The sequence below is a fragment of the Callorhinus ursinus genome, unplaced genomic scaffold, assembly GCF_003265705.2.
Source record: "Callorhinus ursinus isolate GAN/ISIS: 27379988/994484 unplaced genomic scaffold, GSC_fseal_2.0 scaffold58, whole genome shotgun sequence".
In the NCBI taxonomy this organism is placed as follows: Eukaryota; Metazoa; Chordata; class Mammalia; order Carnivora; family Otariidae; genus Callorhinus; species Callorhinus ursinus.
The window spans coordinates 8,476,941-8,498,711 of record NW_027397120.1 but is presented as its reverse complement, the minus strand read 5'-3'; the positions used below and the strand labels follow the sequence as shown (position 1 = coordinate 8,498,711).

General features: G+C 48.4%; 1 protein-coding gene across 2 annotated transcripts in view; it reads right to left on the bottom strand.

The window, feature by feature from the left end:
- CPXM2 (carboxypeptidase X, M14 family member 2) overlaps positions 1-21,751 on the bottom strand; it is a 139,499-nt gene extending 117,748 nt beyond the window's left edge. Inside the window, exons 1-2 of one of the 2 annotated variants that reach the window (XM_025880292.2) lie at positions 21,430-21,751; positions 9,514-9,612 (exon numbers count right to left, since the gene is read on the bottom strand). In XM_025880292.2, the coding sequence (XP_025736077.1) occupies positions 9,514-9,612; positions 21,430-21,742 (412 nt within the window). In that variant the 5' untranslated portion in view covers positions 21,743-21,751. Of the gene's footprint in view, positions 1-2,632; positions 2,724-9,513; positions 9,613-21,429 lie in introns of those variants that run through there. The other variant, XM_073884660.1, reaches the window with a different exon arrangement.
- Positions 21,752-21,771: the final 20 nt, after the last annotated feature.

Below are 21,771 nucleotides of genomic sequence, written 5' to 3'. Positions count from 1 at the left end.
ACTGTACTGAGTGTTTGCATGCCTACTGGGTCAACATCTGTAGATCTGAGAAAGGGCTGCAACTGCCCCCCAGTGGAGGATATATGGCTGCATTTTGCCTCACTGAAAGAAGAGTAAAGAACAAATCACTGATATGCCATCTATGAAGGACAAAATTCCACAAAAAAAGAACATGAAATATTATCACCCGAAAGACTCCAAGCAATAAAGTACCTTTAAAAGTGATTTAATGTAATAACGAGGAAAATATTTTTCCTAAAATTGTTCACCCTAACGATAGAAAAATTATTTAAAATAAGGCCAGGGGCTCCTGGGGAGCTCAGTCAGTTAAGCATCTAACTCTTGATTTCAGCTTAGGGGTCGTAGGATCTAGCCCCACGTCAGGCTTCACACTCAGCAGGGAGTCTGCTTGAGATTCTCCCCCTCTTCCTCTCTCTCTCCCTCTCTCTAAAATAAATAAATAAATCTTTAAAAGAAAAAAGGTCAAATATTAAAAAAACTACAAACCCAAAGGCAGAATTAAACCCTATGGAAAGATCCATTATTTTTAACCTGGGATCTTTGCCAATGAAGTAAAGAAAAATAAGTAAAAAGTTTAAGAAATGGAAAGAAAAAAAAAACAAAATTGCCACTATTTAGCATATATTATGATTTTGTACCCAAACCCAAGTAAATATATAAATAATTGTATTTAATAAGAGTTTAGCAATGTTGCTGGATATAAATCAGCATAAAAAAAATCAACTGTCCTCCTGTATACTGGCAATAAAGAGTTAGAAAACTGAATTTAAAAAGCATCACAAAATAGCAAATATCTAAGAATAAATCTAGTAAAGATGGGCAAGATCCATTTATTGGGAGATATTTAAAAAGACTTAACAAGTGAGGAGATATACCATGTTCATGGATTAGAAGACTTAATGTTATAAATATGTTAATTCTCCCCAAGTTGATTTATGGAATCTATGAAACGGTCATCAAAATTCCAAAAGTTTTCAGTAAGGTATTTGATGAACCTGACTGGGTGGTGTAAATATATGTGTGTGCACGCACACTTTTAAAGAAGAACTAGGTCCTGCTCTATTGGATATCATGATGTGTTATAATGCTATAGTAGTTAAGAGAGTAAGGTATTTCATGTATGGGTAGAAAAATGAATTAATGATAAAGAATAGCAAGACTGAAAACAAAGCCATATATATATATGGACTCCGAATCCCCAAAAGACAAAGGTAGCACGGCAAAACAACAGGGAAACAAGGAAAAAATAAAATTGAATCCTAACTTCATATCATAAATAAACAAAATCCATTCCGAGTATTTGAAGACCTAACTGTGCAAAATAAAAAAGGAAAGAGAGCTTTAGAAGACAGTATAAAATATCTTTATGACTTTGGAGTAAGAAGGGACTTCTTAAACAAGTCGCAAATAGTAGCAACCAAAAAGAAAAAGAGAAAGATATATTTGGCTACATTATAATCAGGAACTTCTGTTCATTAAGACCCGACAAGAATAAAAAGGAAAAAATAGAGAACATATTTGCTACCAACGTTATAAAATCAAAATTCAAACTCAGAGTGGATAAATCTATAAGGAAGAAAATAGCATGGAAATGTCACCAGAAAAGATATTCAAATGACAAATAAATCTATGAGAAGATGCTGAACCTCATTAATAATTAGGAAATGCAAACGAAATCACAGTGAGTCACCACTGTACACCTGCCAGATTGGCAAAATACTAAAGTCTGATCATACAACAATTATTCAGAACGCGAAGCCTGGAGCCCACACAATGCTGACAGGAAGTCAGAACGGCGTGCCCACCTCCCCCCCACGGATGGAAACAATTGAGCATTTGTTCAACGGTGAAGCTAAACGCAGCCATTCCACATCTAAATGTATATATACTTGGAGAAACTTAAGCCCATGGGCGTTAGGATGTATGCAGGAGTTTGTCATGGCGGCGTTTTTCATAAAATACAGAAACTGGAAATAAGTCAAACACCCATCAGCACTGAAATGTATAAAAAAAAACCTGTTGTATAGTCCCATGACGGAATCCTAGCCAGTGATGAAAATGAAGGAACTAAACAAATATAGAATGTTAATAGAAGATTATAAGATACGTATGACTGAATATACACAGCATAATTCCATTTATATAAATTTCAAAATCAGGCCAAACTAGCTTATTTAGAGATAAAATTGTAAGTGGTAAAGCTATGAAGAAAATCTGTTAAAACTGGGGTAGAGTTCACCTCCAAAGTGGAAGGGATAAAGCTGGGACAGAGAAGCTTGATAGGCTCTACTTCTTGACTCCGGTGATGGTGACACAGGGATTGGTTTTATAAATATTTGCTAAAAAAAAATATTATCATTATGTAATTTTTCTATGTTTGCTTTATTTCAAAACAACAGTAGGAAATATCCCACATGAAGCAGTAAGAGCGAAATATTACGCAAAAAATCACATCAGCGATGTGCTAACAAATTTGTAAAGATTTCAGAATGCATATTGAAAGGACAAAAAAAAAGAACAAATAGTAGCAGCAATTTTTTTTTTTGTTGTTAGTGGGGGGTACTATAAAAGAGACACAAAAAAATCCTTATAAAACTTAAACTACTCTTACCATATGATCCAGTAATTGTGCTCCCTGGTATTTGCCCAAATGAGCTGAAAACATGGCCACAAAAAAACCTGCCCATGAATATTTATAGCAGCTTTATTCATAATTGCCAAAAGCTGGAAGCAACCAAGATGTCCTTGCATGAATGAGTGGATAAACAAATGTATGCAGTAGAGCCAGACAATGGAATATTATTCAGTGATAAAAAGAAATGAGCTGTCGAGCCATGAAAAGGCATGGAGGAAATTTAAGTGCATATGACTAAGCAAAAGAAATGAGAAAGCTAGATGCTATATGATTCCAACCACATGAGATTGTGGAAAAGGCAAAACTCTGAAGACAGTAAAAAGATCAGTGGTTACCAGAGGATCAGGGAAGGGAAACAGAAATAAGTAGACAGAGCACCGGGGATTTCTAGGGCAGTGGAATCATGCTGGATGGTACTGTAATGGTAGCTGCGTCTCATTATATACATTTGTCAAAACCCATAGAATGTACAACAAAAACCGTGAACTCTCCTATAAACCATGGACTTCAGTTACAAAGAACATATCAAAATTCCCATCACTTGTAACAAAGGTATCACAGGAATGCAAGATGTTAATAATAAGGGAACCCAGAGGAGGAGCGGAGATATAGAGGAACTCTCTGTATTCTGCCTTTATTTTTTTCTAAATCCAAAACCTAAAATGTCTCTAAAATAAATAAATTAGCTGACAAATTAACAAAACGTAAGTACATAAATTGCAAAAGGAAAATGTATCAACAGAGTGACGATGTCTTCAAAATAAACCTTATCAAAATTAACTAAACGAATAGAAAATCTGATAATCAATAACCACGAAAGAAAGTAGATCTGTCAAAGAACTTTTTCAATGGAAAATGCCTAGTTCCAATGAATTTACAGTCTTGTTCTTTCGAGCTTTCAAGGCATAGATCATTCTGTGTTCCTGCACTGTAACAGGCCTTAAAAAAAAATGAGTCAAGCGCCCAAATGAATGACTGATACAAAGCTCCCGCAATGGAACCTGTTGGTCGAGTCACTGTTGTAAGTGCTTTATTCACGCTACCTTATTAAATACTTATCCCAATCTTACGGGTATGTCCAATTATTACCGCCATTTTGTATTTGAGAAAACTGAGGCACAAAGGGATTAAATAACACGCTCAAAACCATACAGCTAGTCAACAGTGGACTGGGCTTTGAGCTCAGTATGGTTCCAGAGTTCTTAACTACCTGACACTGCAATGTATAAACAGAGGTCCTGTCCTTCACACATAAGGAGTGCTCATAAAACAATACACACACAAGGAGAAAATGGGCAAAAGACTGTAAAAGTTGTCATAAACCTTTCGAGAGAGCAGTGTGATAACTCCATGCAATTCCTCCTCCAGGAAGCATGAACTCAAGGCGCGAGCGAGTGAAAACAAAGACAGAAGGAGTGTAGAAGTGTTCACAACCTGGGAAGAACTGTCAGTTAAGACTCCATCATAAAATGGAAAACCACTTCACATCATGCCATAAGAGTATTTGATGACCTAGGAACGTAACAGTAGCACATTAAGCGAGAGTAGAAGGTTACAAAACAAGACTAGTTCAGTTTTGTAGAAAGCGTGTGTGTCATCTACACACATACCTGTAATTTTGTTCCTGATGCATGCAAGTGCGCACACACACGCGCGCGCGCGCACACCCACACACACACGGAGAGACAAGACTGGAGAGAGAGACTCCAAATGTTGACTGTGATTATCCCTGGAAGATAAGACTACGAATTTGTTTTATTCCCTTCTTTGTGGTTTTTTTTTTTTTTTTAAGGAGTTTATTTATTTATTTGAGAGACAGAGACAGAGAAAGAAAGCACAAGCAGGGGGCGCAGCAGGGAGAGGGAGAAGCAGACTCCATCCCAGGACCCCGGGATCATGACCTGAGCTGAAGGCAGACACTTCACCAACTGAGCCACCCTGGCGCCCCATCCCTTCTTTGTTTTTATACATTCTCCACTTTTCCTACAAGGTGCATCCATTACTTTCATAGTCAAAATGTTTCGTAAGCCAGGAAAGAAATCTATTTTAGAACAGCTTCCACTCTGAGTTAAGTTTCTAATTTTTCTTTTTTTATTAAGTTTTAGAGTATGACATGGCAAATTTGGTTTTCTGCTAACTCCATCCTGAGTCAGCAATATGGCAGTCAAGAAGAAGATCTCATCACAGAGGGGCTGAGCAGATGGAAAGAAGACAGGCAGACTGTCACAGGAACAAAGTCCCAAGAGCAACAAGAAGCATATTTCTACTCTGTAAGAGGACTCATGTGACCTTGGTCAACCAGAACCAGGGGAGGCAGAAGCGAGGGGTCAGCTGGGTGACAGACATGAGCAGAGCCCGTGGGCGCTCCCAAACACATCAGAACTCTGGCTCCAGACCCCTTGTCTGGGACATATCTCTATGCCGGCACCTCCACCATGGCCCAGGTTCCAAACCAAAGCTTCTACAGCCTGTGCCCAGGCTCGCCACGCTGCCCACATGGCATTAACAGAACTCGGCTTACACTCGCGGGCAGCAGTGAGCCCGGGACCCCTCATCGAACCCAGTGAAGGCCCTGCCACAAAACCACTGGAAGAACAAAATAAATCTCTCCCCACTGCAAAGGCAGGCCAGAAAATCCTCACAAGACACGTTTCATGTCAGAGACTGAAGAATAACTTTCTAGGCATGTTTGAGATACAGTGGAAAGTGGGGGAGCCAGACAGGTATGGAGGAGCCCATGGTGTCCCACCTGCCCACATTCATCAGGCTTCTCAAGCAAGGTGGGTCCACGAGGGATGTGACCCTGTCCCAATTCTGGCCCCTCGCCTCCCCTCTCACTTCCAAAGGGTCTGAAATACCCCTGGAGGAGATGTGACCGTGTATCATAGCGTCTGCCAGGTCAGCCAGGACTCACTCCCATGCCCTCAGCCGCTGTGCCAGATGTCTGGGGAAGACCAGAGCTGAGCCCCCGAGAGGCACCCAGCCATGCAACACCGGGGAAAGGCTCACAACAAGGGCTTGGATGAAAACCCAAACTGTCTCTGCTATAGTGAAAAACTCTCCAGTGTCACACACACACACACACACACACACACACACACACACACACAAAGTGGGTCAATCCCCAAGCACGATACCTGGCTGAGGCCTCAAATCTCACCCAGCCCAGGCCCAAGGGAGCTCCGGTTCACCAACATGCATCACTTTGGGAAAAAAATTCTACTTCCATGATGGTGGGAAATCATGTTCCTTTCCTACAGATCCAAGAGCATTTCCTGTGGAGGCGAGCCCTGCTGTTCTGGGTCATAAAGAAGCCACTTGAACATACATGAAATACCTGCTCTAGCGCCCAGAACACTAGTTGCAGCACAGGGCAGGTGCTCAGTAAACAAGTTTGCCATTCTTATTGAGTGCTGCTCCAAGGCTGGGTGCATCCTGAGAACAATCAGGGGAGACCAAGCTCCTGAATACTCATATCCTCCCAGAGGAGAAGAGCTGCCCATAGGAATCACCAGGATGTGAGACAGGAACGGACTGGGACCCTGAGGAGGAGGTGTAGGAAAATGAAAGAGAGGTCATCAGGGCAGTCTTCCCAGAGGCAGCATTTGCAGAAAAGTGAAGTTCTGCAGCAGGGGTTGACAAGCCTCAGTCCCTGGGACGGCCAGACCCAGGCCACCACCTGTGTCTGTATGGCCCAAGAGGTAAGACTAGTGTTGTACTTTTTTAATGGTTACATTTTAAATGGTTATTTAAGTAATGACATAATAACCTCAATTTTGCTTCTTGACCAACAAACCATATATTTATGATCTGATCCTTTAAAAATGCCTGCCAAGCCCTCTAACTGAGGCACAAAAAAAACCCAGATGGCAAGTAAAAGCCATCGCTAGTGTTCGCTGAGAGCTTGCTGTGGACTGTGTGTGCTGTACCCTTCGGACACTATTGAATCTTCAAAATAACCCTCTAGAGGGATCTCTTCCCCACTCTTGCAGAGGAGGAAACTGAGTCACGGATAACTGAGGAACTTGTCCGGAGCTGCACAGACAGTGAGAGTAGAGCCTGAGCCAAAGCTGTCCTCTCAATCACCGAGATGCCTGTCCAGTTCCCTCTGGAGAAAACACGTGAGCCATGTGTTTCAGCACAGGACATGGTGTGAGAAAAGCCCATCTGCTTGTGGGGAAAAGGAGGAAGGGGCCAGAAATGAGAAGCCAATGGAGACAAGCAAATTCTCTCAAGCCCTCAGCTCAGAATGGGCACCTTGGCCCTCCACCTTACTCCACCAGACGCAGCGAGGCATGGGCCGGCCCAAAGTCAAGGGGCACTCCCACCTTTTAAGAAGGAACTGAAAAGTCACACGGCAAAGGGCTGGACGCAAGGGGAAGTGAAGAACTAGAGCAATAATTCAACCAGCTGTGCCAATTATTTTAGGACAATATCCAAGATGCATTTTGGACACCTGCCCGAGCGGACGCTGCTCCTCAGCCCGTGTACGTGTTCTCTCCGAGAGTCGCATCTGAGGCAAACTCACGATGTCATCTGCTCACAAAACGGGGGGGGGGAGGGGGCGGGTAATATCTGTACCACCCACCACCTTGAAAATGAAGCGGGTCACATCTCCATCTGCCACCTTGCACACAATACAGGTGAGGTCCGTTCCACCTGCTACCTTGCAATGACATAGGTGGCATCTGTTTAACCCACCACCTGACCCCTTCATTCTGCCACCTCTCCAGCAAGGCCCCCCAAGGGACACCTGAGCAGAGACAGAAAAGGCTGAGCACAGGGTCCTGAGAGTGCCCGGCTAGCTCTCTGAGGCCCATTCCACCCCACACCGTCCCCCAGGCGCCCGTCTGACCCCAGGCAGCATTCCTAACTGCTGTGTTCCCTGCCTCCATGGCCACAGTCTTCTCTCCCTTCCATACTGCATATCACAGCCCCCCACAGCGTCTCTCCCTCCCGCGTCATGCCCAGTTCCTCAATCTTGTTTTAACAGAAGAGCAAGGTAAAGAAGTTTCATAAACCAGAGTCACTTGTCATACACTCAGTGCATCAGAGCCACAGCGACTGCTCTAGAGACCAGGGACCCCAGCCCATCAGACAGAGCTCTGACGCCAAGGCCAGGGGGGCGACTCTGTGTGGGCGTGCGTGGGCGTGTGTGTGCGTGCGTGCGTGTGTGTGTGTAAAGAAATAGGCCCTGAAAACTCTTTTTGAAAATGCCTTCCCAGATCTTAATAACTTCCAAATCTGGTAATGCATAACTAAAATAATTCGAACCAACCCTTGTGCTTAAGCTAAAAAAAAAAAAAAAAAAAAAAAAAACCTAGACAAATTATTTTTTAAATGTTTAAAGCACTTAAAAATTAACAAGATAGTTAAGGGACTCTGAGGCCCAAGTAGGATGGGAGCAAGAGCCCAGAGAGTAGAGGCCAGCACTGGGAGCCGCCTTGCCCTGGGGCATCTGAGATCCTGAAGGAACAGCTGGTGTTCAGATCCGCCTGCTGGGACAAGGGAACGGAAGTCATGCCCAAGGCCAACCCCAGGTGGGAGTCTTACTACCACCCATCTCGCTGAGACCCCAAAGGTCACCAGGGTTCACCAGGGTGAATGAGCAGAGGCACAGCCCCGCATCACACGTGTCCTCAACAACCCCCCCTTCCCCACCCAAAACGCTGGGTCCTCCCGATGGCCGTGGGTACCCTACAGAACTGCCGCGTTAAGATGGAACAGAATGCTCATTTGTGAAGTGATTGCAGAAGGTCCCTGTTGCTGAATTTCTGTTTTTATTTAAGGATACACTGTTACTCACACCTATGATGGCTTTGGTGGCGAGTTTCTGGTTAGAAACACAGCCCGTAACCACTGCCTAAGGGAACATGCCATTCCCTTTCCAACAATCGACGCTGTGACATGGTGTACAGGCTCACATAGCAGCTGACCACGGACCCCGCCTCTGTAAAGGCAAATTTGTGAAATGCTGTGTTTATTTAAGCCATTGTACTGCTGAGCAGAAAGCCTAGAGCCAGAAAATCTGGGTTCAAATCCCTGTTTTGCCACTTAGAGGCTGCAGAGCCACAGGCAAACGGCACGTACTACCAAGTCTGGTCTTCCTTATCTATAAAATATGGATAATGGTGACGATGACACCACAGAGAAGCATGGGGAGATACCAAACGGGAGGCCCAGGCCCCGGCCTTAAGCTATGGAGAGCTGAAGCATTTGGGAAACTATTAGCATTAGCCGAAGTATGAGCTTATAACAGAGACACAATAATTGTAATGCTGGTAGCCAATCACATAGTAAGAGCTACTGCAAATGGGCCAGATTTGGCCCAGGAGTCTAGAAGTAATGGCTTCCACCATCCTAAGGTAAGTAATTAAAAGACTAATGTTTTTACAGGGGAGTAAGACCCCAAGACTAGCCTCACGGGGCTTGTAAATAGAAGACTTGCTCTCTGACTCCAGAGGCCCCAGCGCCTGGTTGGGAGATAAGAAATGCACACGCAATGTACATGAGCAGCTGTGAGGCCCCACGAGAAAGGAAATGAGATTGTTGTGGGGTTGGAGGCGGGGAAGCGGAAGGGGCCGGGAAGGCAACCCAGGGCTCGGGGAGACTCAGAAATGACTTCAGTTGAGCCAATGGGGAAAAGGTCGCTGTGGATTACTGTGCGCTGTGGGGGAGAGGGCAGCTCGGAAAGTTTGCACCCCCAAAGGATAAAGGCAAAGGAGAGAGGCCAGAGAGGCCGGCGGCCGCCCCAGGCAGCCCCAGGGGATCTGCAGCTCGTATCTGCTCCAGGGGCCTCCACCCTCCTTGGGCCGGTGAGGGAACCAGCAGGAGGTTCTCTGCAGAGCCTCACTCACCCTTGCTGACATCGCCACGGGCCACGGGAACGCTGTGATCATCATTGGCAGCCTTCTCAGAGCTCTTGGTTCTCACGCCTTTTCTGTTGCTATTTTTACCTAAAAAGAAGGATAGAGAGAAATGCCTCTAGTTCCACATATGCCAGAGCTCTCCCAGGACGGTGAGAGCTCAACCATCTTCTGCAAAGCAATGTCTGCCCCCTCTGCATCCCCTGTGTCCGGTTGATGGCACCTTGGACTCTGAGGTGCTTGCTGGAGGTTATAGGAGATGCAGCTTGTGACTGTGAACACCCAGGGCCATAAACATTCCTTCAGAGAGGGAGACAAACCTAAGAGACTCTTCACCCTAGGAAACAGACAGGAGGTCGAGAAAGGGGAGGTGGGTGGGGGGGGATGAGGTAACTGGGTGATGGGCCTTAAGGACGGCACGTGACGCAATGAGCACTGGGTGTTATATGCAACTGATGAATTACTGAACTCTCCTCTGAAACTAATAATACATGATGTTAATTAATTGAAATTAAGTAAAATTAGAATAAATTTTAAAAAAGAAAGAAAGAAATACTCTTAACAAAGACAACGTATACTTGTCGGTCACCACTATTCTAAGACTGCAAAAGTACCTTGTGGTAGTACTTTGACCTGCTCTGGGGCCCAGAGAGTGACACCACACCTAATTGATAAAACGGAGCTGGAACTCCACAGACTTCTGACCCCAGAGCTAGCGTTTCCCACCATGCTGGGCTCCTCCTTCCAATTCTCTCCAAAGGCCCCGGCTGGGTACCTGGGGGTGGGGGTGGGGGGCGATGCTCCCCCCAATTGGAGAGATCCTTACCAGGTTCTAGGAAGGCTACCTGCTCATGCCCCTGGTCCCTTCAGCTTCCTCTCACACTGAGCTCCCTCTCTCTACTCCTGAAAACACCAGCCTCTTTGCAGCCTGCAGCTCATGTGCTGTTCCCTCCTCCTGGAGCACCCTTCCATTCAGCTCTGTCTAATTGACTCCTGCTAATTTTGCAAATCTCAGCTCTGGCATCTCCTCTTTTGGCTCTCCTGAACTCCCCACCTAAATCAATGCCTCCTTTTGTGGGCTCTGATAGCACCTGTCTTAGGTCGAGCTGCCTTTAAGCAGAGCTTGATGTAGAGGTTCAGATGGACAGGATATATTGGGGGAGGGCTCTAAAGGGAAAGGGGAGGGAGCAGGATGGGGCAGAGGAAGGAGCTAAGTAAGGCTGTCCCCCCTCTCAGCCAGAGGCTGACTCAGCCTGAGCCCATGGGGAGCTCTGCAGTGGGAACTACACACAGCATTGTCCCCACCTTGAGACCAGAAGCCACCTTTTCTACTGCTGGTTAGCCTCTGGCCACAGATGGACCGACTGGGGCATGAGAACCAGGCTTCCGGGGGCAATGCTCCAGAGAAAGGATCAGCTATGAGCCATCACAGTCAAGACCCCAGCGGCTGGGATAGGGGTGTGCACCTGCAGGAAAAGGGCCCCTACTGCAGGTGCACACACCTGTGCTGTGCAGACTCATCACATGCACGTAACACAGGCTGGTGTGTTCGTGAGGGCAGGGACTGTGTCTCGTTTTGCTTACTGCTCTGTCTCTGGAGGCTGGTGCAGAATGAGCTGTGATGAATGAGTGAATGAACGTACTAATGAGTCACTGAATGACAAACAGACAAAAATAAGAGGAAGGGTTAGGAGAGGAACACTTAGCTTGGACTTTACAAAGCAAGTCGAAATACCAAAAACACTTAGTGGACTGTGTGCCAATTAATGAATCATTTCAGTCTGTTCTACGGTCTTCCCCCCCCCCACCACCAAAAAAAGATACTTATCAAGAAAACCTTTAATCTTCAAAAAATTCAAAGGCCACGTGGGGTCCAGCCAAGAGTAATGCTCTCTCCATCATCTTCTGGGGCGATGCCTGCTGGGAGTATCATTCAGTTTTCAGGTCAGTGTCCCCCTCAGGTCCAGAAAGTCAAAACACCAGAATGTTCAGAAAGGCCAGAGGAAGAGAGCTGACATCAGGAGCACCTGACATCAGCCCGGTGTCACCTCAGCATCGGTCCCACTTCTGTGGGTCGGAATGTCATGGCCGGTGACCTCCAAAGACGGCCCCTTCTGGAAGGGCCTGACTAGGGGTCTGTAAAGACCTTGATTGCTCAGAAAAACTGGTGCCATCACTTTGAAGAATGTGGAGTCTGATTTGGTAGAAAGATAAGATGTTAAGGGGGAATAAAGTTTTACAAAGTATGTGAGGAAAAAGCCAAAGTTCTGGAAAAGAATGTTCCATCCCAACCCTCCCCAGAAGTCGGCCATTGGTTGCAAGCCTTCTGTCTCCCAGGGCAACCTCTCTGGGGCCTCCCTCACAACACAGGAGAAGAGTCAAAGAGCATGGCCCAGTGACACCCTCAGCCTCACCGCCCCCCCACCGCCCCGTGTGCCGGATCCACACCCGTGATGCACACGCTCCCACGCAGCTCTGGGCAGCCGACAAAGCCCCAGATGCAGATGCAGGGCAGATGTTAAAGCTCTGAGAGTCTGACTCCCCAGGGGACCGGCAGTGGGGAACAGAATCCCGCGAGGGGGAGGCAAAGAAGCAGAGACCACAGGCGGGGCCCTTCCACCTCCTCCAGGGGGCACCCTTCCAGTTCATCACGGGCCTCTGGATCTGGTCCCAGCCACAGCCCGGACCACGGGTGTGTCCTCACGTGACCCACGTCACCTCTCGAGGAGCCGTTCCCTCATCAACAAGACAAGCACCTGCTCCCGTGGAAGCTATGGGGAAGAAACAAACAATACATGCCAAGCGCCTCAGGCCGTGTTGGGCCTGCAGCAACCACCCAACAGAAGACAGCGGCTGGCCTTCCGTCCCGGATTCGTCATCGAGCCCCCGTGGGGCACAAAGCGCCATCCCAGCCGCTGAAGAATCATGGCTCACCCGCGGAGCCTGATTCACAGTCTTCAAGGCGGCACCTTCACAGGGATGACGACACTGGACCTCGGCAAGTTCCCACTGAGGGCAGGAAGCTTGCAATGAACCTGACTTTACAGACAGGGACACTGGGGTACAGAGGGGGGAAGAGACCCACCCAGGGGTCGGCCACAGAGCCAGGAGGTGGGAGAGCGGACTCCAGGGAGAGGCCCTGCCCAGGCCTGTCCTCTCTCTTGCCGCAAGAAAGGCAGCTCACGGTCGGCAGGGATGAAAGACGAGCGTGCAGTGCAAGAAGTGTGCAGAAAAAGGAATCAACAACTCCATCTGGGCCACGTGACAAAAACGAATTCCTTAAAAGTAGCAAGCGAGGTGCCGACGCGGGCCACATGTTCTATTCTGGGCGATGGTGATAAACATCATGCTTCTGGGTTGACAGGAAACTATTTTTTCCCCTCTCTGTACAAGGAGCTTACAGTAGCAACCCCCCCCAACCCAGAAACTGAAAAAATTCTTTGCTGCATATTTGCATTTTCCCCAGGAAATTCCAGCCCCACAGCATCTGCTCTCTCTCTCTCTCTCTCTCTCTCTCTCCCCCGTGAGGGAGTCGGCCCAGGGCCCTAGGCTCCTCTCCTGCTTAGCTAAGGAACCCGCTGGAGAGGAAAGGCCTCGCCCGAGGGGCACTGCCCGGGAATGCGGAGTCTCACAGGCCAGCCAGCGATCACGGCTTTCTTAAAGCACCGAGACACAGGAACGTCTGCAGAGAACCCTCTCGAGTGCGGACCGGCACGACTACGCAGGTGTGGTCGGAAACGCATGCTCCGTGTGGCTGTTAGCAGGCCAAGGGCCCTGACGCAGGGAGGTATCCAGTTCTGAGAAAGGCAGGCTACCGGTCGAAACAGCAACCGGGGGAGCCGATAGATCCTGAAAGGCAGGCTGAGTGGTTGAACGAGATGCTTGCTCCGTTCATCGGTGACCTTGAAGGTCTGGGGTGGAGATGGGGGCACAAGGACAGTGTTCTCAGTACTTTTTGACCAGGGCCAGGCCAAAATCAACCCATCAACCAATCAGTCTAAAGCCTTCCGCTCCCCGCTCGGCTGTGTCTTCCCTGGGAAACTAGGTGGCCATCCTCTGTTCCTCTGGGCCAGCCTTTTGTGTAGACTTGGGTCTCCCTCAGGGCCCCAGGGAGATGCTCTACGCAGCAGCGGACACCTTCCTGACTTGCAACCAAGTAAGAAGCCCTTTGCTTTTCTAGAGCCAGCACAGTTAAGAGCAGCAGGTGCAGACGCAAAGGGGAGCTGGGTAGGGCACCGCGGGCACGGGCCTGTCTCAGTCTGGCTTCCATCTGGAAAGAGCCCGAGATGCAGCCTTACTTAGGTGCAGACATGTTATCTGGAAAGGGACTTCATGAAGTTCAAGTAAATAAGTGGAAGGAGAAAGACCTGGAGAAGGAAACTCCAGTAACTCGGGCTGTGTGCAGAGCAGGACCCACTAGGACTCAGCCTGGCTGGGGACTCTTGGGAAGAGGGTAGAAGGTGCCCCCGAACCGTGTCTCAGCGCAGGAGGCTGGAAGTTGACCCGTCACACCTCTGGAAGCATGGCTTTATCATCCTTGCCATGTCACGACGAGGAGGCCGAGCCTTGGAGAAGACACCCATGCCCGTGAGCAGCAGAGCCAGATTCTGGTCCCAGCTCTCTCTGAACCCTGAACAAACTGCCAAACAACCACACGTGGTTTGCATGATCGAGCATTCCATAAAAATCTGGGACACTGGAGTCTTAAATTAACACTCTGGAGGTGTTTTGTGCCCCTCCAACCATTCTATGATGCCTGAATGAGTAGCCAACTGGATGCCAGCCCATTATGGACACCAGCCCTTCCCCCTGGCCAAGATACCCTAATTTCATGGGTCTCGTGATTGAAGAGTGGCAGCATGGTGGCAGGGACCTCAAAAGGCCACAGAGGGCAGAGCCAAGCCTGAGTACTCAGGCTCCCCGACCCCATTACGGATATTGAAAGAGAGACTCACCTCCACAAGCCCAGCTCCGGGGGCCGTGGCTACCCTTGTCCTGGCACTGACGGCACCATCTGCCATGAGATCTGACAGCCATGGACACCTGAGGCCCACAGAAAACATGATGGCCAGTTTTAAGAACCACAGCCTCCAGTCCAGCTTCCCCTAACACGGGAGTGTCTTCATGATCCACGCACAGACGCTGGCTTCTGGAACCATGGGCACAGGCTAGGGACTTGCCAGCATGAATAGTTGACTTTGGAAAGCATCTTGGAAAGAGAGGTGGTGTCTTAGAAAGCTGCTTGCCGATGCACATCAAGCAACCCTTTTTTGAAAGATTTTATTTATTTATTTGAAAGAGAGAGAGAGCACGAGTAGGGAAAGGGGCAGAAGGAGAAGCAGGCTCCCTGCTCAATGTGGGGCTCAATCCCAGGACCCCAGGATCATGACCTGAGCCAAAGGCAGACACTTAACCAACTGAGCCACCCAGGCGCCCCTCAAGCAACCCTTTTTTATTAAATGTCCTTTCCCTCAGGATTCTGTAGGGAGTTTATCTGGACAAACACTTTGGATTTAACTCCTCAAGCAAGCGTATAATATCCTGATGTAAAGAGTTATTGCTATTTGTTCACATGTGCTGATAGCACTGTGATTGCTTTTAAAATACATAGTGAAATCTTGACAAAAACATTCCCCTGATCCTCAGGCTCCAGCTTGGCCCAAGAGAAGACGTTTCCATCCAAGGGCCAAACACAGCAAGACACTCCGAAGAGTGACCAGGCAAAGCTCAAAAGTGAGGCCCTTTCCAGCAACTGGCCTGCAGCACACAACAGAAGGGCTTTGTTTACAACCACATATGCTCAAATAACAAGTCTTTGGTTATATCCCCCAGTGGCTGGGGCACAACACAGTACAAAACACAAACTCGCTCATTCCGGGCACAGACATCCAAACAAACGTGGCTCGCCGCCCATTCTGCAAATTCCACGGGCTCAGGACTATGCACCAGGCCTGAGGGTGTAATGCAGGCGTGCCCATACTCAAAACAGTGGCGCATTCTTGCCAGTCCTGGAAGAAAGCACCAAATAAACAAACAAGCAGGAACCCAAAAGTAACCCAAGGGCCAAAGTGGGGGGGGGAGAAAAAAAAATCTTCAGATCACCTATTTAGAGTCTTGTTTATTAGCCTGTTTGTTTCTTACTACCACTTTGGAGGGAAAGGGTAAATGACTTATATTAACCATGGTTTACTCTCTCTTCCATTTTATTCTCTACCAAAAGCATGGCCACAAACCAAGCTCGTCAATTTGGAGATGACATACAAGGTAAGTACACCCCAAATCCACACACATGCCAAAAATGTGCTCCCTATCTTATTCTTCATGCTGGGATAATGGAAATCAGGGACCCGGGCCTCAGTCTCTGGGCCCCAAAGCAGTCCAACTGCAAAGACCTAGAAACTATTGAATTTGCCTAGCAACAGCTGAATAAATGGAATTAGAGAGAAGCAGGTAGTCAGGTCTCTACAAGAAAGAACACTCTAGCAATCAGTACTGCTCATCCAATGAACATGGTGGGAGGAGTCCATCGGTGGAAGTGTGTGAGCAGAGACTGGGTAGCCCAGGGTTAGAATCCTACAGTGAACAAGAATTTGCATGTAATGACCACGTGGTTTCCTCCAAGTTCTGAAATTCTGGGATTAACTGATGGTCACAATGAGGACCTCAGAAACTGTCCGATAGGGAGTCCCACACAACCTCAAAAAAAGAGGTCCTCAGGGGCGCCTGCGTGGCTCAGTTGGTTAAGCATCTGCCTTCGGTTCAGGTCATGATCCCGGGGTCCTGGAATCGAGCCCCGCGTCAGGGTCCCTGCTCAGCGGGGAGCATGCTTCTCCCTCTGCCTCTGTCCTCCACTCGTGCTTGTTCTCTCTCTCTAGTGCTCGCTCACTCTCAAATAAAAATAATAAATAAATAAGTAAGAGGTCCTCAGTTCTGTATCCTGATGCTGACAGTGATTCCAGGAATCTGTACGTGTGATAAAACTGCAGAGAACACACACACACAAACACACACACACAGACACACGTGCACATAAAAACTGCTGAAATGTTTAGTATGTAATCTAGTGAATAGTACTGTACCAATGTCAATTTCCTGCTTTGAGACTGTATAGAGCAGCAATCCTCAACCCACTGGGGACATCTGCATCTGACAATATCTAGAGACATTTTTGGTTGTCACATCTAAGAGGAGGGTGCTACTGGAGGCCAGGGGGTTAAGACCAGGAAGGCTGCTAAACATCCTGCAATGCACAGGACAGCCCCTCCATCCCACCCCCACAGCACACACTATTGGCACAAAACGTCCATACTGCCAAGGTAGAGCAATCCTGCACTGGAGTTCTAGGAAGTGTTATCATTGGGGTACACAGGACCTCACTGTACTATGTTTGCAATTGCCTGTGAGTCTATAATTGTCTCAAAACAGAAGATTTTAAAAATTCTTTAAAGATCCCACTCTGTTGAGCATATCAGAGCTCTTCTTCTCCAGGAACCTGTCAGCCCCTCATGGAAAATGCAATGGTCTCAATTAACCAAAGGATTCAGCTGCCCAAGCTACCTCCAGGAGAATGTCAACATGGGCCATCCACCGCACATTTCTGTGGTGGCATTAAGGGAGAGCCATGGGTCAGGGACAAATTCACACTAAGATCAAGTCCCCAGTGTCCTAGGTTCCTTAAGCAAACCTTCCTCTGGGATTAGGACAAGACTCCTTCCAGAGTCTGCCACACAGAACATTTGCCTTCCATCTTCCCTTGAGCCTGACCTTGATGCAAGACAAGAGCTATCTGAAAAAGATGTTATCGTCTATAAAGACAAAGCAATTAATTGACTTTTAAATTAGTTATATACACATTTACCTCTTATCCATCTCTAAATCCAACCCCTCACTCTCAGGTTAGTCCTGCAGAGCCTGCTACGTAGCACGCATCAGCCACCCCGTGGAGCCGGGTCCGGAAGCCCACACTACACACCCCAGTACAAGGTTCCTTCCTCTATCGATGTCTCCCCACGACCTGATGACCAGCTGCATGTGAGACATTCCAATGCAGGAATGAATTTTCTCAGCCCAGTGTCACTGAATACAACTACCACTGACTGCCCTGATCGAGTCATTCTTAAACCAGTCTCCTCCACTTAAGAGTCCAGGGTGGAACACACAAAAATAGACTCAAAATGGATGAAAGACCTAAATGTGAGACATGTGACCTAAATGTGAGACAGGAGTCCATCAAAATCCTAGAGGAGAACACAGGCAGCAACCTCTTTGACCTCAGCCACAGCAATTTTTAAAGAATTTTTAAATTCTTCTTCCTAGAAACATCACCAAAGGCAAGGGGAGCAAGGGCAAAAATGAACTATTGGGAGTTCATCAAGATAAAAAGCTTTTGCACAGCAAAGTAAACAGTCCACAAAACCAAAAGACAACCAACAGAATGGGAGAAGATATTTGCAAACGACATATCAGATAAAGGGCTAGTATCCAAAATCTCTAAAGAACTTATCAAACTCAACACCCAAAGAACAAATAATCCAATCAAGAAATGGGCAGAAGACATGAACAGACATTTTTCCAAAGAAGACATCCAAATGGCCAACAGACACATGAAAAAGTGCTCAACATCTCTGGGCATCAGGGAAATCCAAATCAAAACCTCAATGAGATACCACCTCACACCCGTCAGAATGGCTAAAATTAACAAGTCAGGAAACGACAGATGTTGGCGGGGATGTGGAGAAAGGGGAACCCTCCTACACTGTTGGTGGGAATGCAAGCTGGTGCAACCCCTCTGGAAAACAGTATGGAGGTTCCTCAAACAGTTGAAAAGAGAGCTACCCTACGATCCAGCAATTGCACTACCGGGTATTTACCCCAAAGATACAAATGTAGGGATCCGAAGGGGTACGTGCACCCCAATGTTTATAGCAGCAATGTCCACAAGAGCCAAACTGTGGAAAGAGCCAAGATGTCCATCGACAGATGAATGGATAAAGAAGAGGTGGTATATATACACAATGGAATATTATGCAGCCATCAAAAGGAATGAGATCTTGCCATTTGCAACGACGTGGATGGAACTGGAGGGTGTTATGCTGAGCGAAATAAGTCAATCAGAGAAAGACATGTATCATATGACCTCACTGATATGAGGACTTCTTAATCTCAGGAAACAAACTGAGGGTTGCTGGAGTGGTGGGGGGTGGGAGGGATGGGGTGGCTGGGTGATAGACATTGGGGAGGGTATGTGCTACGGTGAGCGCTGTGAATTGTGCAAGACTGTTGAATCACAGACCTGTACTTCTGAAACAAATAATGCAACATATGTTAAGAAAAAAGAAAAAGAAGAAGATAGCAGGAGGGGAAGAATGAAGGGGAGTAAGTCGGAGGGGGAGACGAACCATGAGAAGCTATGGACTCTGAAAAACAAACTGAGGGTTCTAGAGGGGAGGGGGGTGGGGGGATGGGCTGGCCTGGTGATGGGTATTAAAGAGGGCACGTTCTGCGTGGAGCACTGGGTGTTATGCACAAACAATGAATCATGGAACACTACATCGAAAACTAATGATGTCATGTATGGTGATTAACATAATACAATAAAATTTTTAAAAAAAGACTCCAGGGTGGAGGGTCCCACTGGCCAAACACCCAAAAACATGGGGAAAAAAGAGTACAGGAGTCTTGAGTTGGGATAAATGTCCCACTTGGCTTGTCCTAGGTGGTAGGCTTTTAAAACCCCACACAGATCATTAGAAAGAGTGGCAGGCCTGGGGAGGCAGCTGTCCCAGGAGGCCTCAAAGCTGAGTCTCTGGAATTTCCAAGAACATTTTTCCAGTTTGGGGATTAGCAGTCCAGCCCTCAGCACAACTGTGATCCCTTTTTCAAAGTCCCCCAACTTCTGTGCTGTCTACAGGGGCAGGGGATGACCTGCGCTCTCTACTCCCAGGACCTCACCCAGCACCTGGCATTGAACAGGTTCTTGGTAACCACCTGCAGAACGAATGAATGGCTCACAGATGGACTAGCACAACCATCAGCTGACACACTGAAAGCTTTTGTGGAAAAGCTGAGGGTATGTGCTATGGTGAGCGCTGGGAATTGTATAAGACTGTTGAATCACAGACCTGTACCCCTGAAACAAATAATACATTATATGTTAACTAAAAATAAATAAATAAATAAATAAATAGTAACTACCTTAAAACATTTTAAAAAATTAAAAAATAACAAAATAAAATAAAGCACCTGACCAAGTAAAGAGAGGTAGCAGGTGCAGGCGTCCTTTGCAGATGAAGACACCAAGTCCCAGGACGCTGAGTGCTGAGCCCCCAGACCTGGGTATGAAGTATGGTCTTCAGACTCAGTCTGGGCTTCTTCCACACTCCCCCTGCACTCCCTCCAGCAAGTACCAGATCCCCACATACGTGTCTCCCATCCACCATGCCCAGCACTGCGCTAATCACACAGCAGATACCAAAAACCAAAAACACATGCAAATCTGATTCAAACTATCAAACAAGAAAGGCCTTGAGTTAAAAATAAGCACAGAAGGGCTTTCAAATCTCCTAAGCCAGCAAGTGACACTAAGTTACTTAAACTGTCAGCGCCTACGGTCCCTCATCTGTAAAACAAAAAGAACACCCACCCCTCAGAGCCACTGAAAGAATTAGACGAGACAGTTGTACATGAAGCTCCTAACAGAGTCCCAGCAGATGTTCTCCAAACATGACTGTCTCTTCCTACTCCTATTGAACCGCTGTGGTTTTACACATCTTAATTCCCATAATTCCCCAGAAGATATTGGAAATTCTGGATGGTTCTGTTGGGGGTCACACAACTAAAAGAACTGCCCGCCCATTGGCAGAGTCGCTCACAAGCTGGAGCACGGCAGGATGCACCCCCACCTCCACACATGTGCAGCGTGGCTGCTGAGATGGGTCGACACATTCAAGAGATCTGTGTCTCCACCTCCTCCCCTCTCCCGCTGCCTCCTGCTGACTTTCTGAAGACTTGAACCAAACAAAAGCAATTCCTTCCATGCCAGGAGCGGTGTAACGGTGCCACCAGCATGTATCTCCTTTCAAGGAAGGCCATTACAGGGCCAGAGAATTTGGCTACAATCCTGCTCACTCCCCAGTGCTGAAATACTAGGACCCTCTGCAATTTGAGCAAAGAACACTTGGAACAATTAAGAGAAAAGTCTCCCCTTCACAAGGAGTGAAACCGAATGGAAGTCATTTGCCAAGACAGGGCTGGCAGAGACGCATGGATGGGAGAAGGGTGTGCGGACGGATGGAAGGCGGGCACTGCAAGCTGCCAGGCGCCCCTGGGCTTTCCCTCGTCTGCAGCCCGCCCCCTCTCCACGGGGACTGGAGCCTCCCCAGCAGAGGCTCTGCCATCCTGCCCCACCTGGGCAGAGGATTCCAGGGACCCACAGAAAGCGGGAGGGAGGGAGCCGAGAGGCGCGCTGGCTGGGTAAAGGCCCACTGCTGAGCTTCCCCCCAGGAGGCCGTCTTGCCAAAGCCTGCCAGCCCTTCACGTGGCCAAATCGTAAATTCACTCCCAAGAAGTGTAGGAAGACTGTAGCGGTGTCGGGCGGAAAGAGCCTCTGCCCAGCCCATTTCAGACCTGGGCCACCAGCTCCGCAGGCAGCTTCCCCACTCCGCCTCCACCTGCGGGGGAAACGCCGTCCGGTGTCGGTCCGGGAAGTTCCGAGAGGCCAAAGGGATGCGCGACGCAGTCCCCAGGGAGGCGGCGGGGGGGTGGGGGGGCGCGATGGGTGGGTTCGGGGGCTCTGGCGTCGCCGACCCACAGGCCTGAAAGCCAGCTGTCCCCTCAGACCAGCCAGCCGCTGGGAGAGGCGCGCAGCCACGGGCGCCCCCTCGGGCCGCCCCGCGCACAGTTACTTACCTGGTGGAGGCGTCTCTGGAGCCAACTTGTCCCTCTTGGGCGCTTTCTTGGGCTTGGTCGCCTTCTTGGGCGGCCTGGGCTCCGGCGGACGCGGCTCCCGCTCCCGCTCCCCGTCCCCGGTCCCCGCGGGCAGCGGCGGCGAGAAGGGCTCGGGCTCGGGCTCCCGGCGCGCGTAGTAGGGCTCCCGGCTCCAGGTCTCCTGCACGTAGTAGTCCGGGGCCTGGAGGGCTGCGCCCTGGGCGCCCACCCCGGCCAGGACCACCGCCAGCAACGCGAGGGCCAGTGCCAGCGCGGCAGCCCCCCGGCGGGCCATGCCCGCTCGGCCCCGCGCCCCACGCAGGG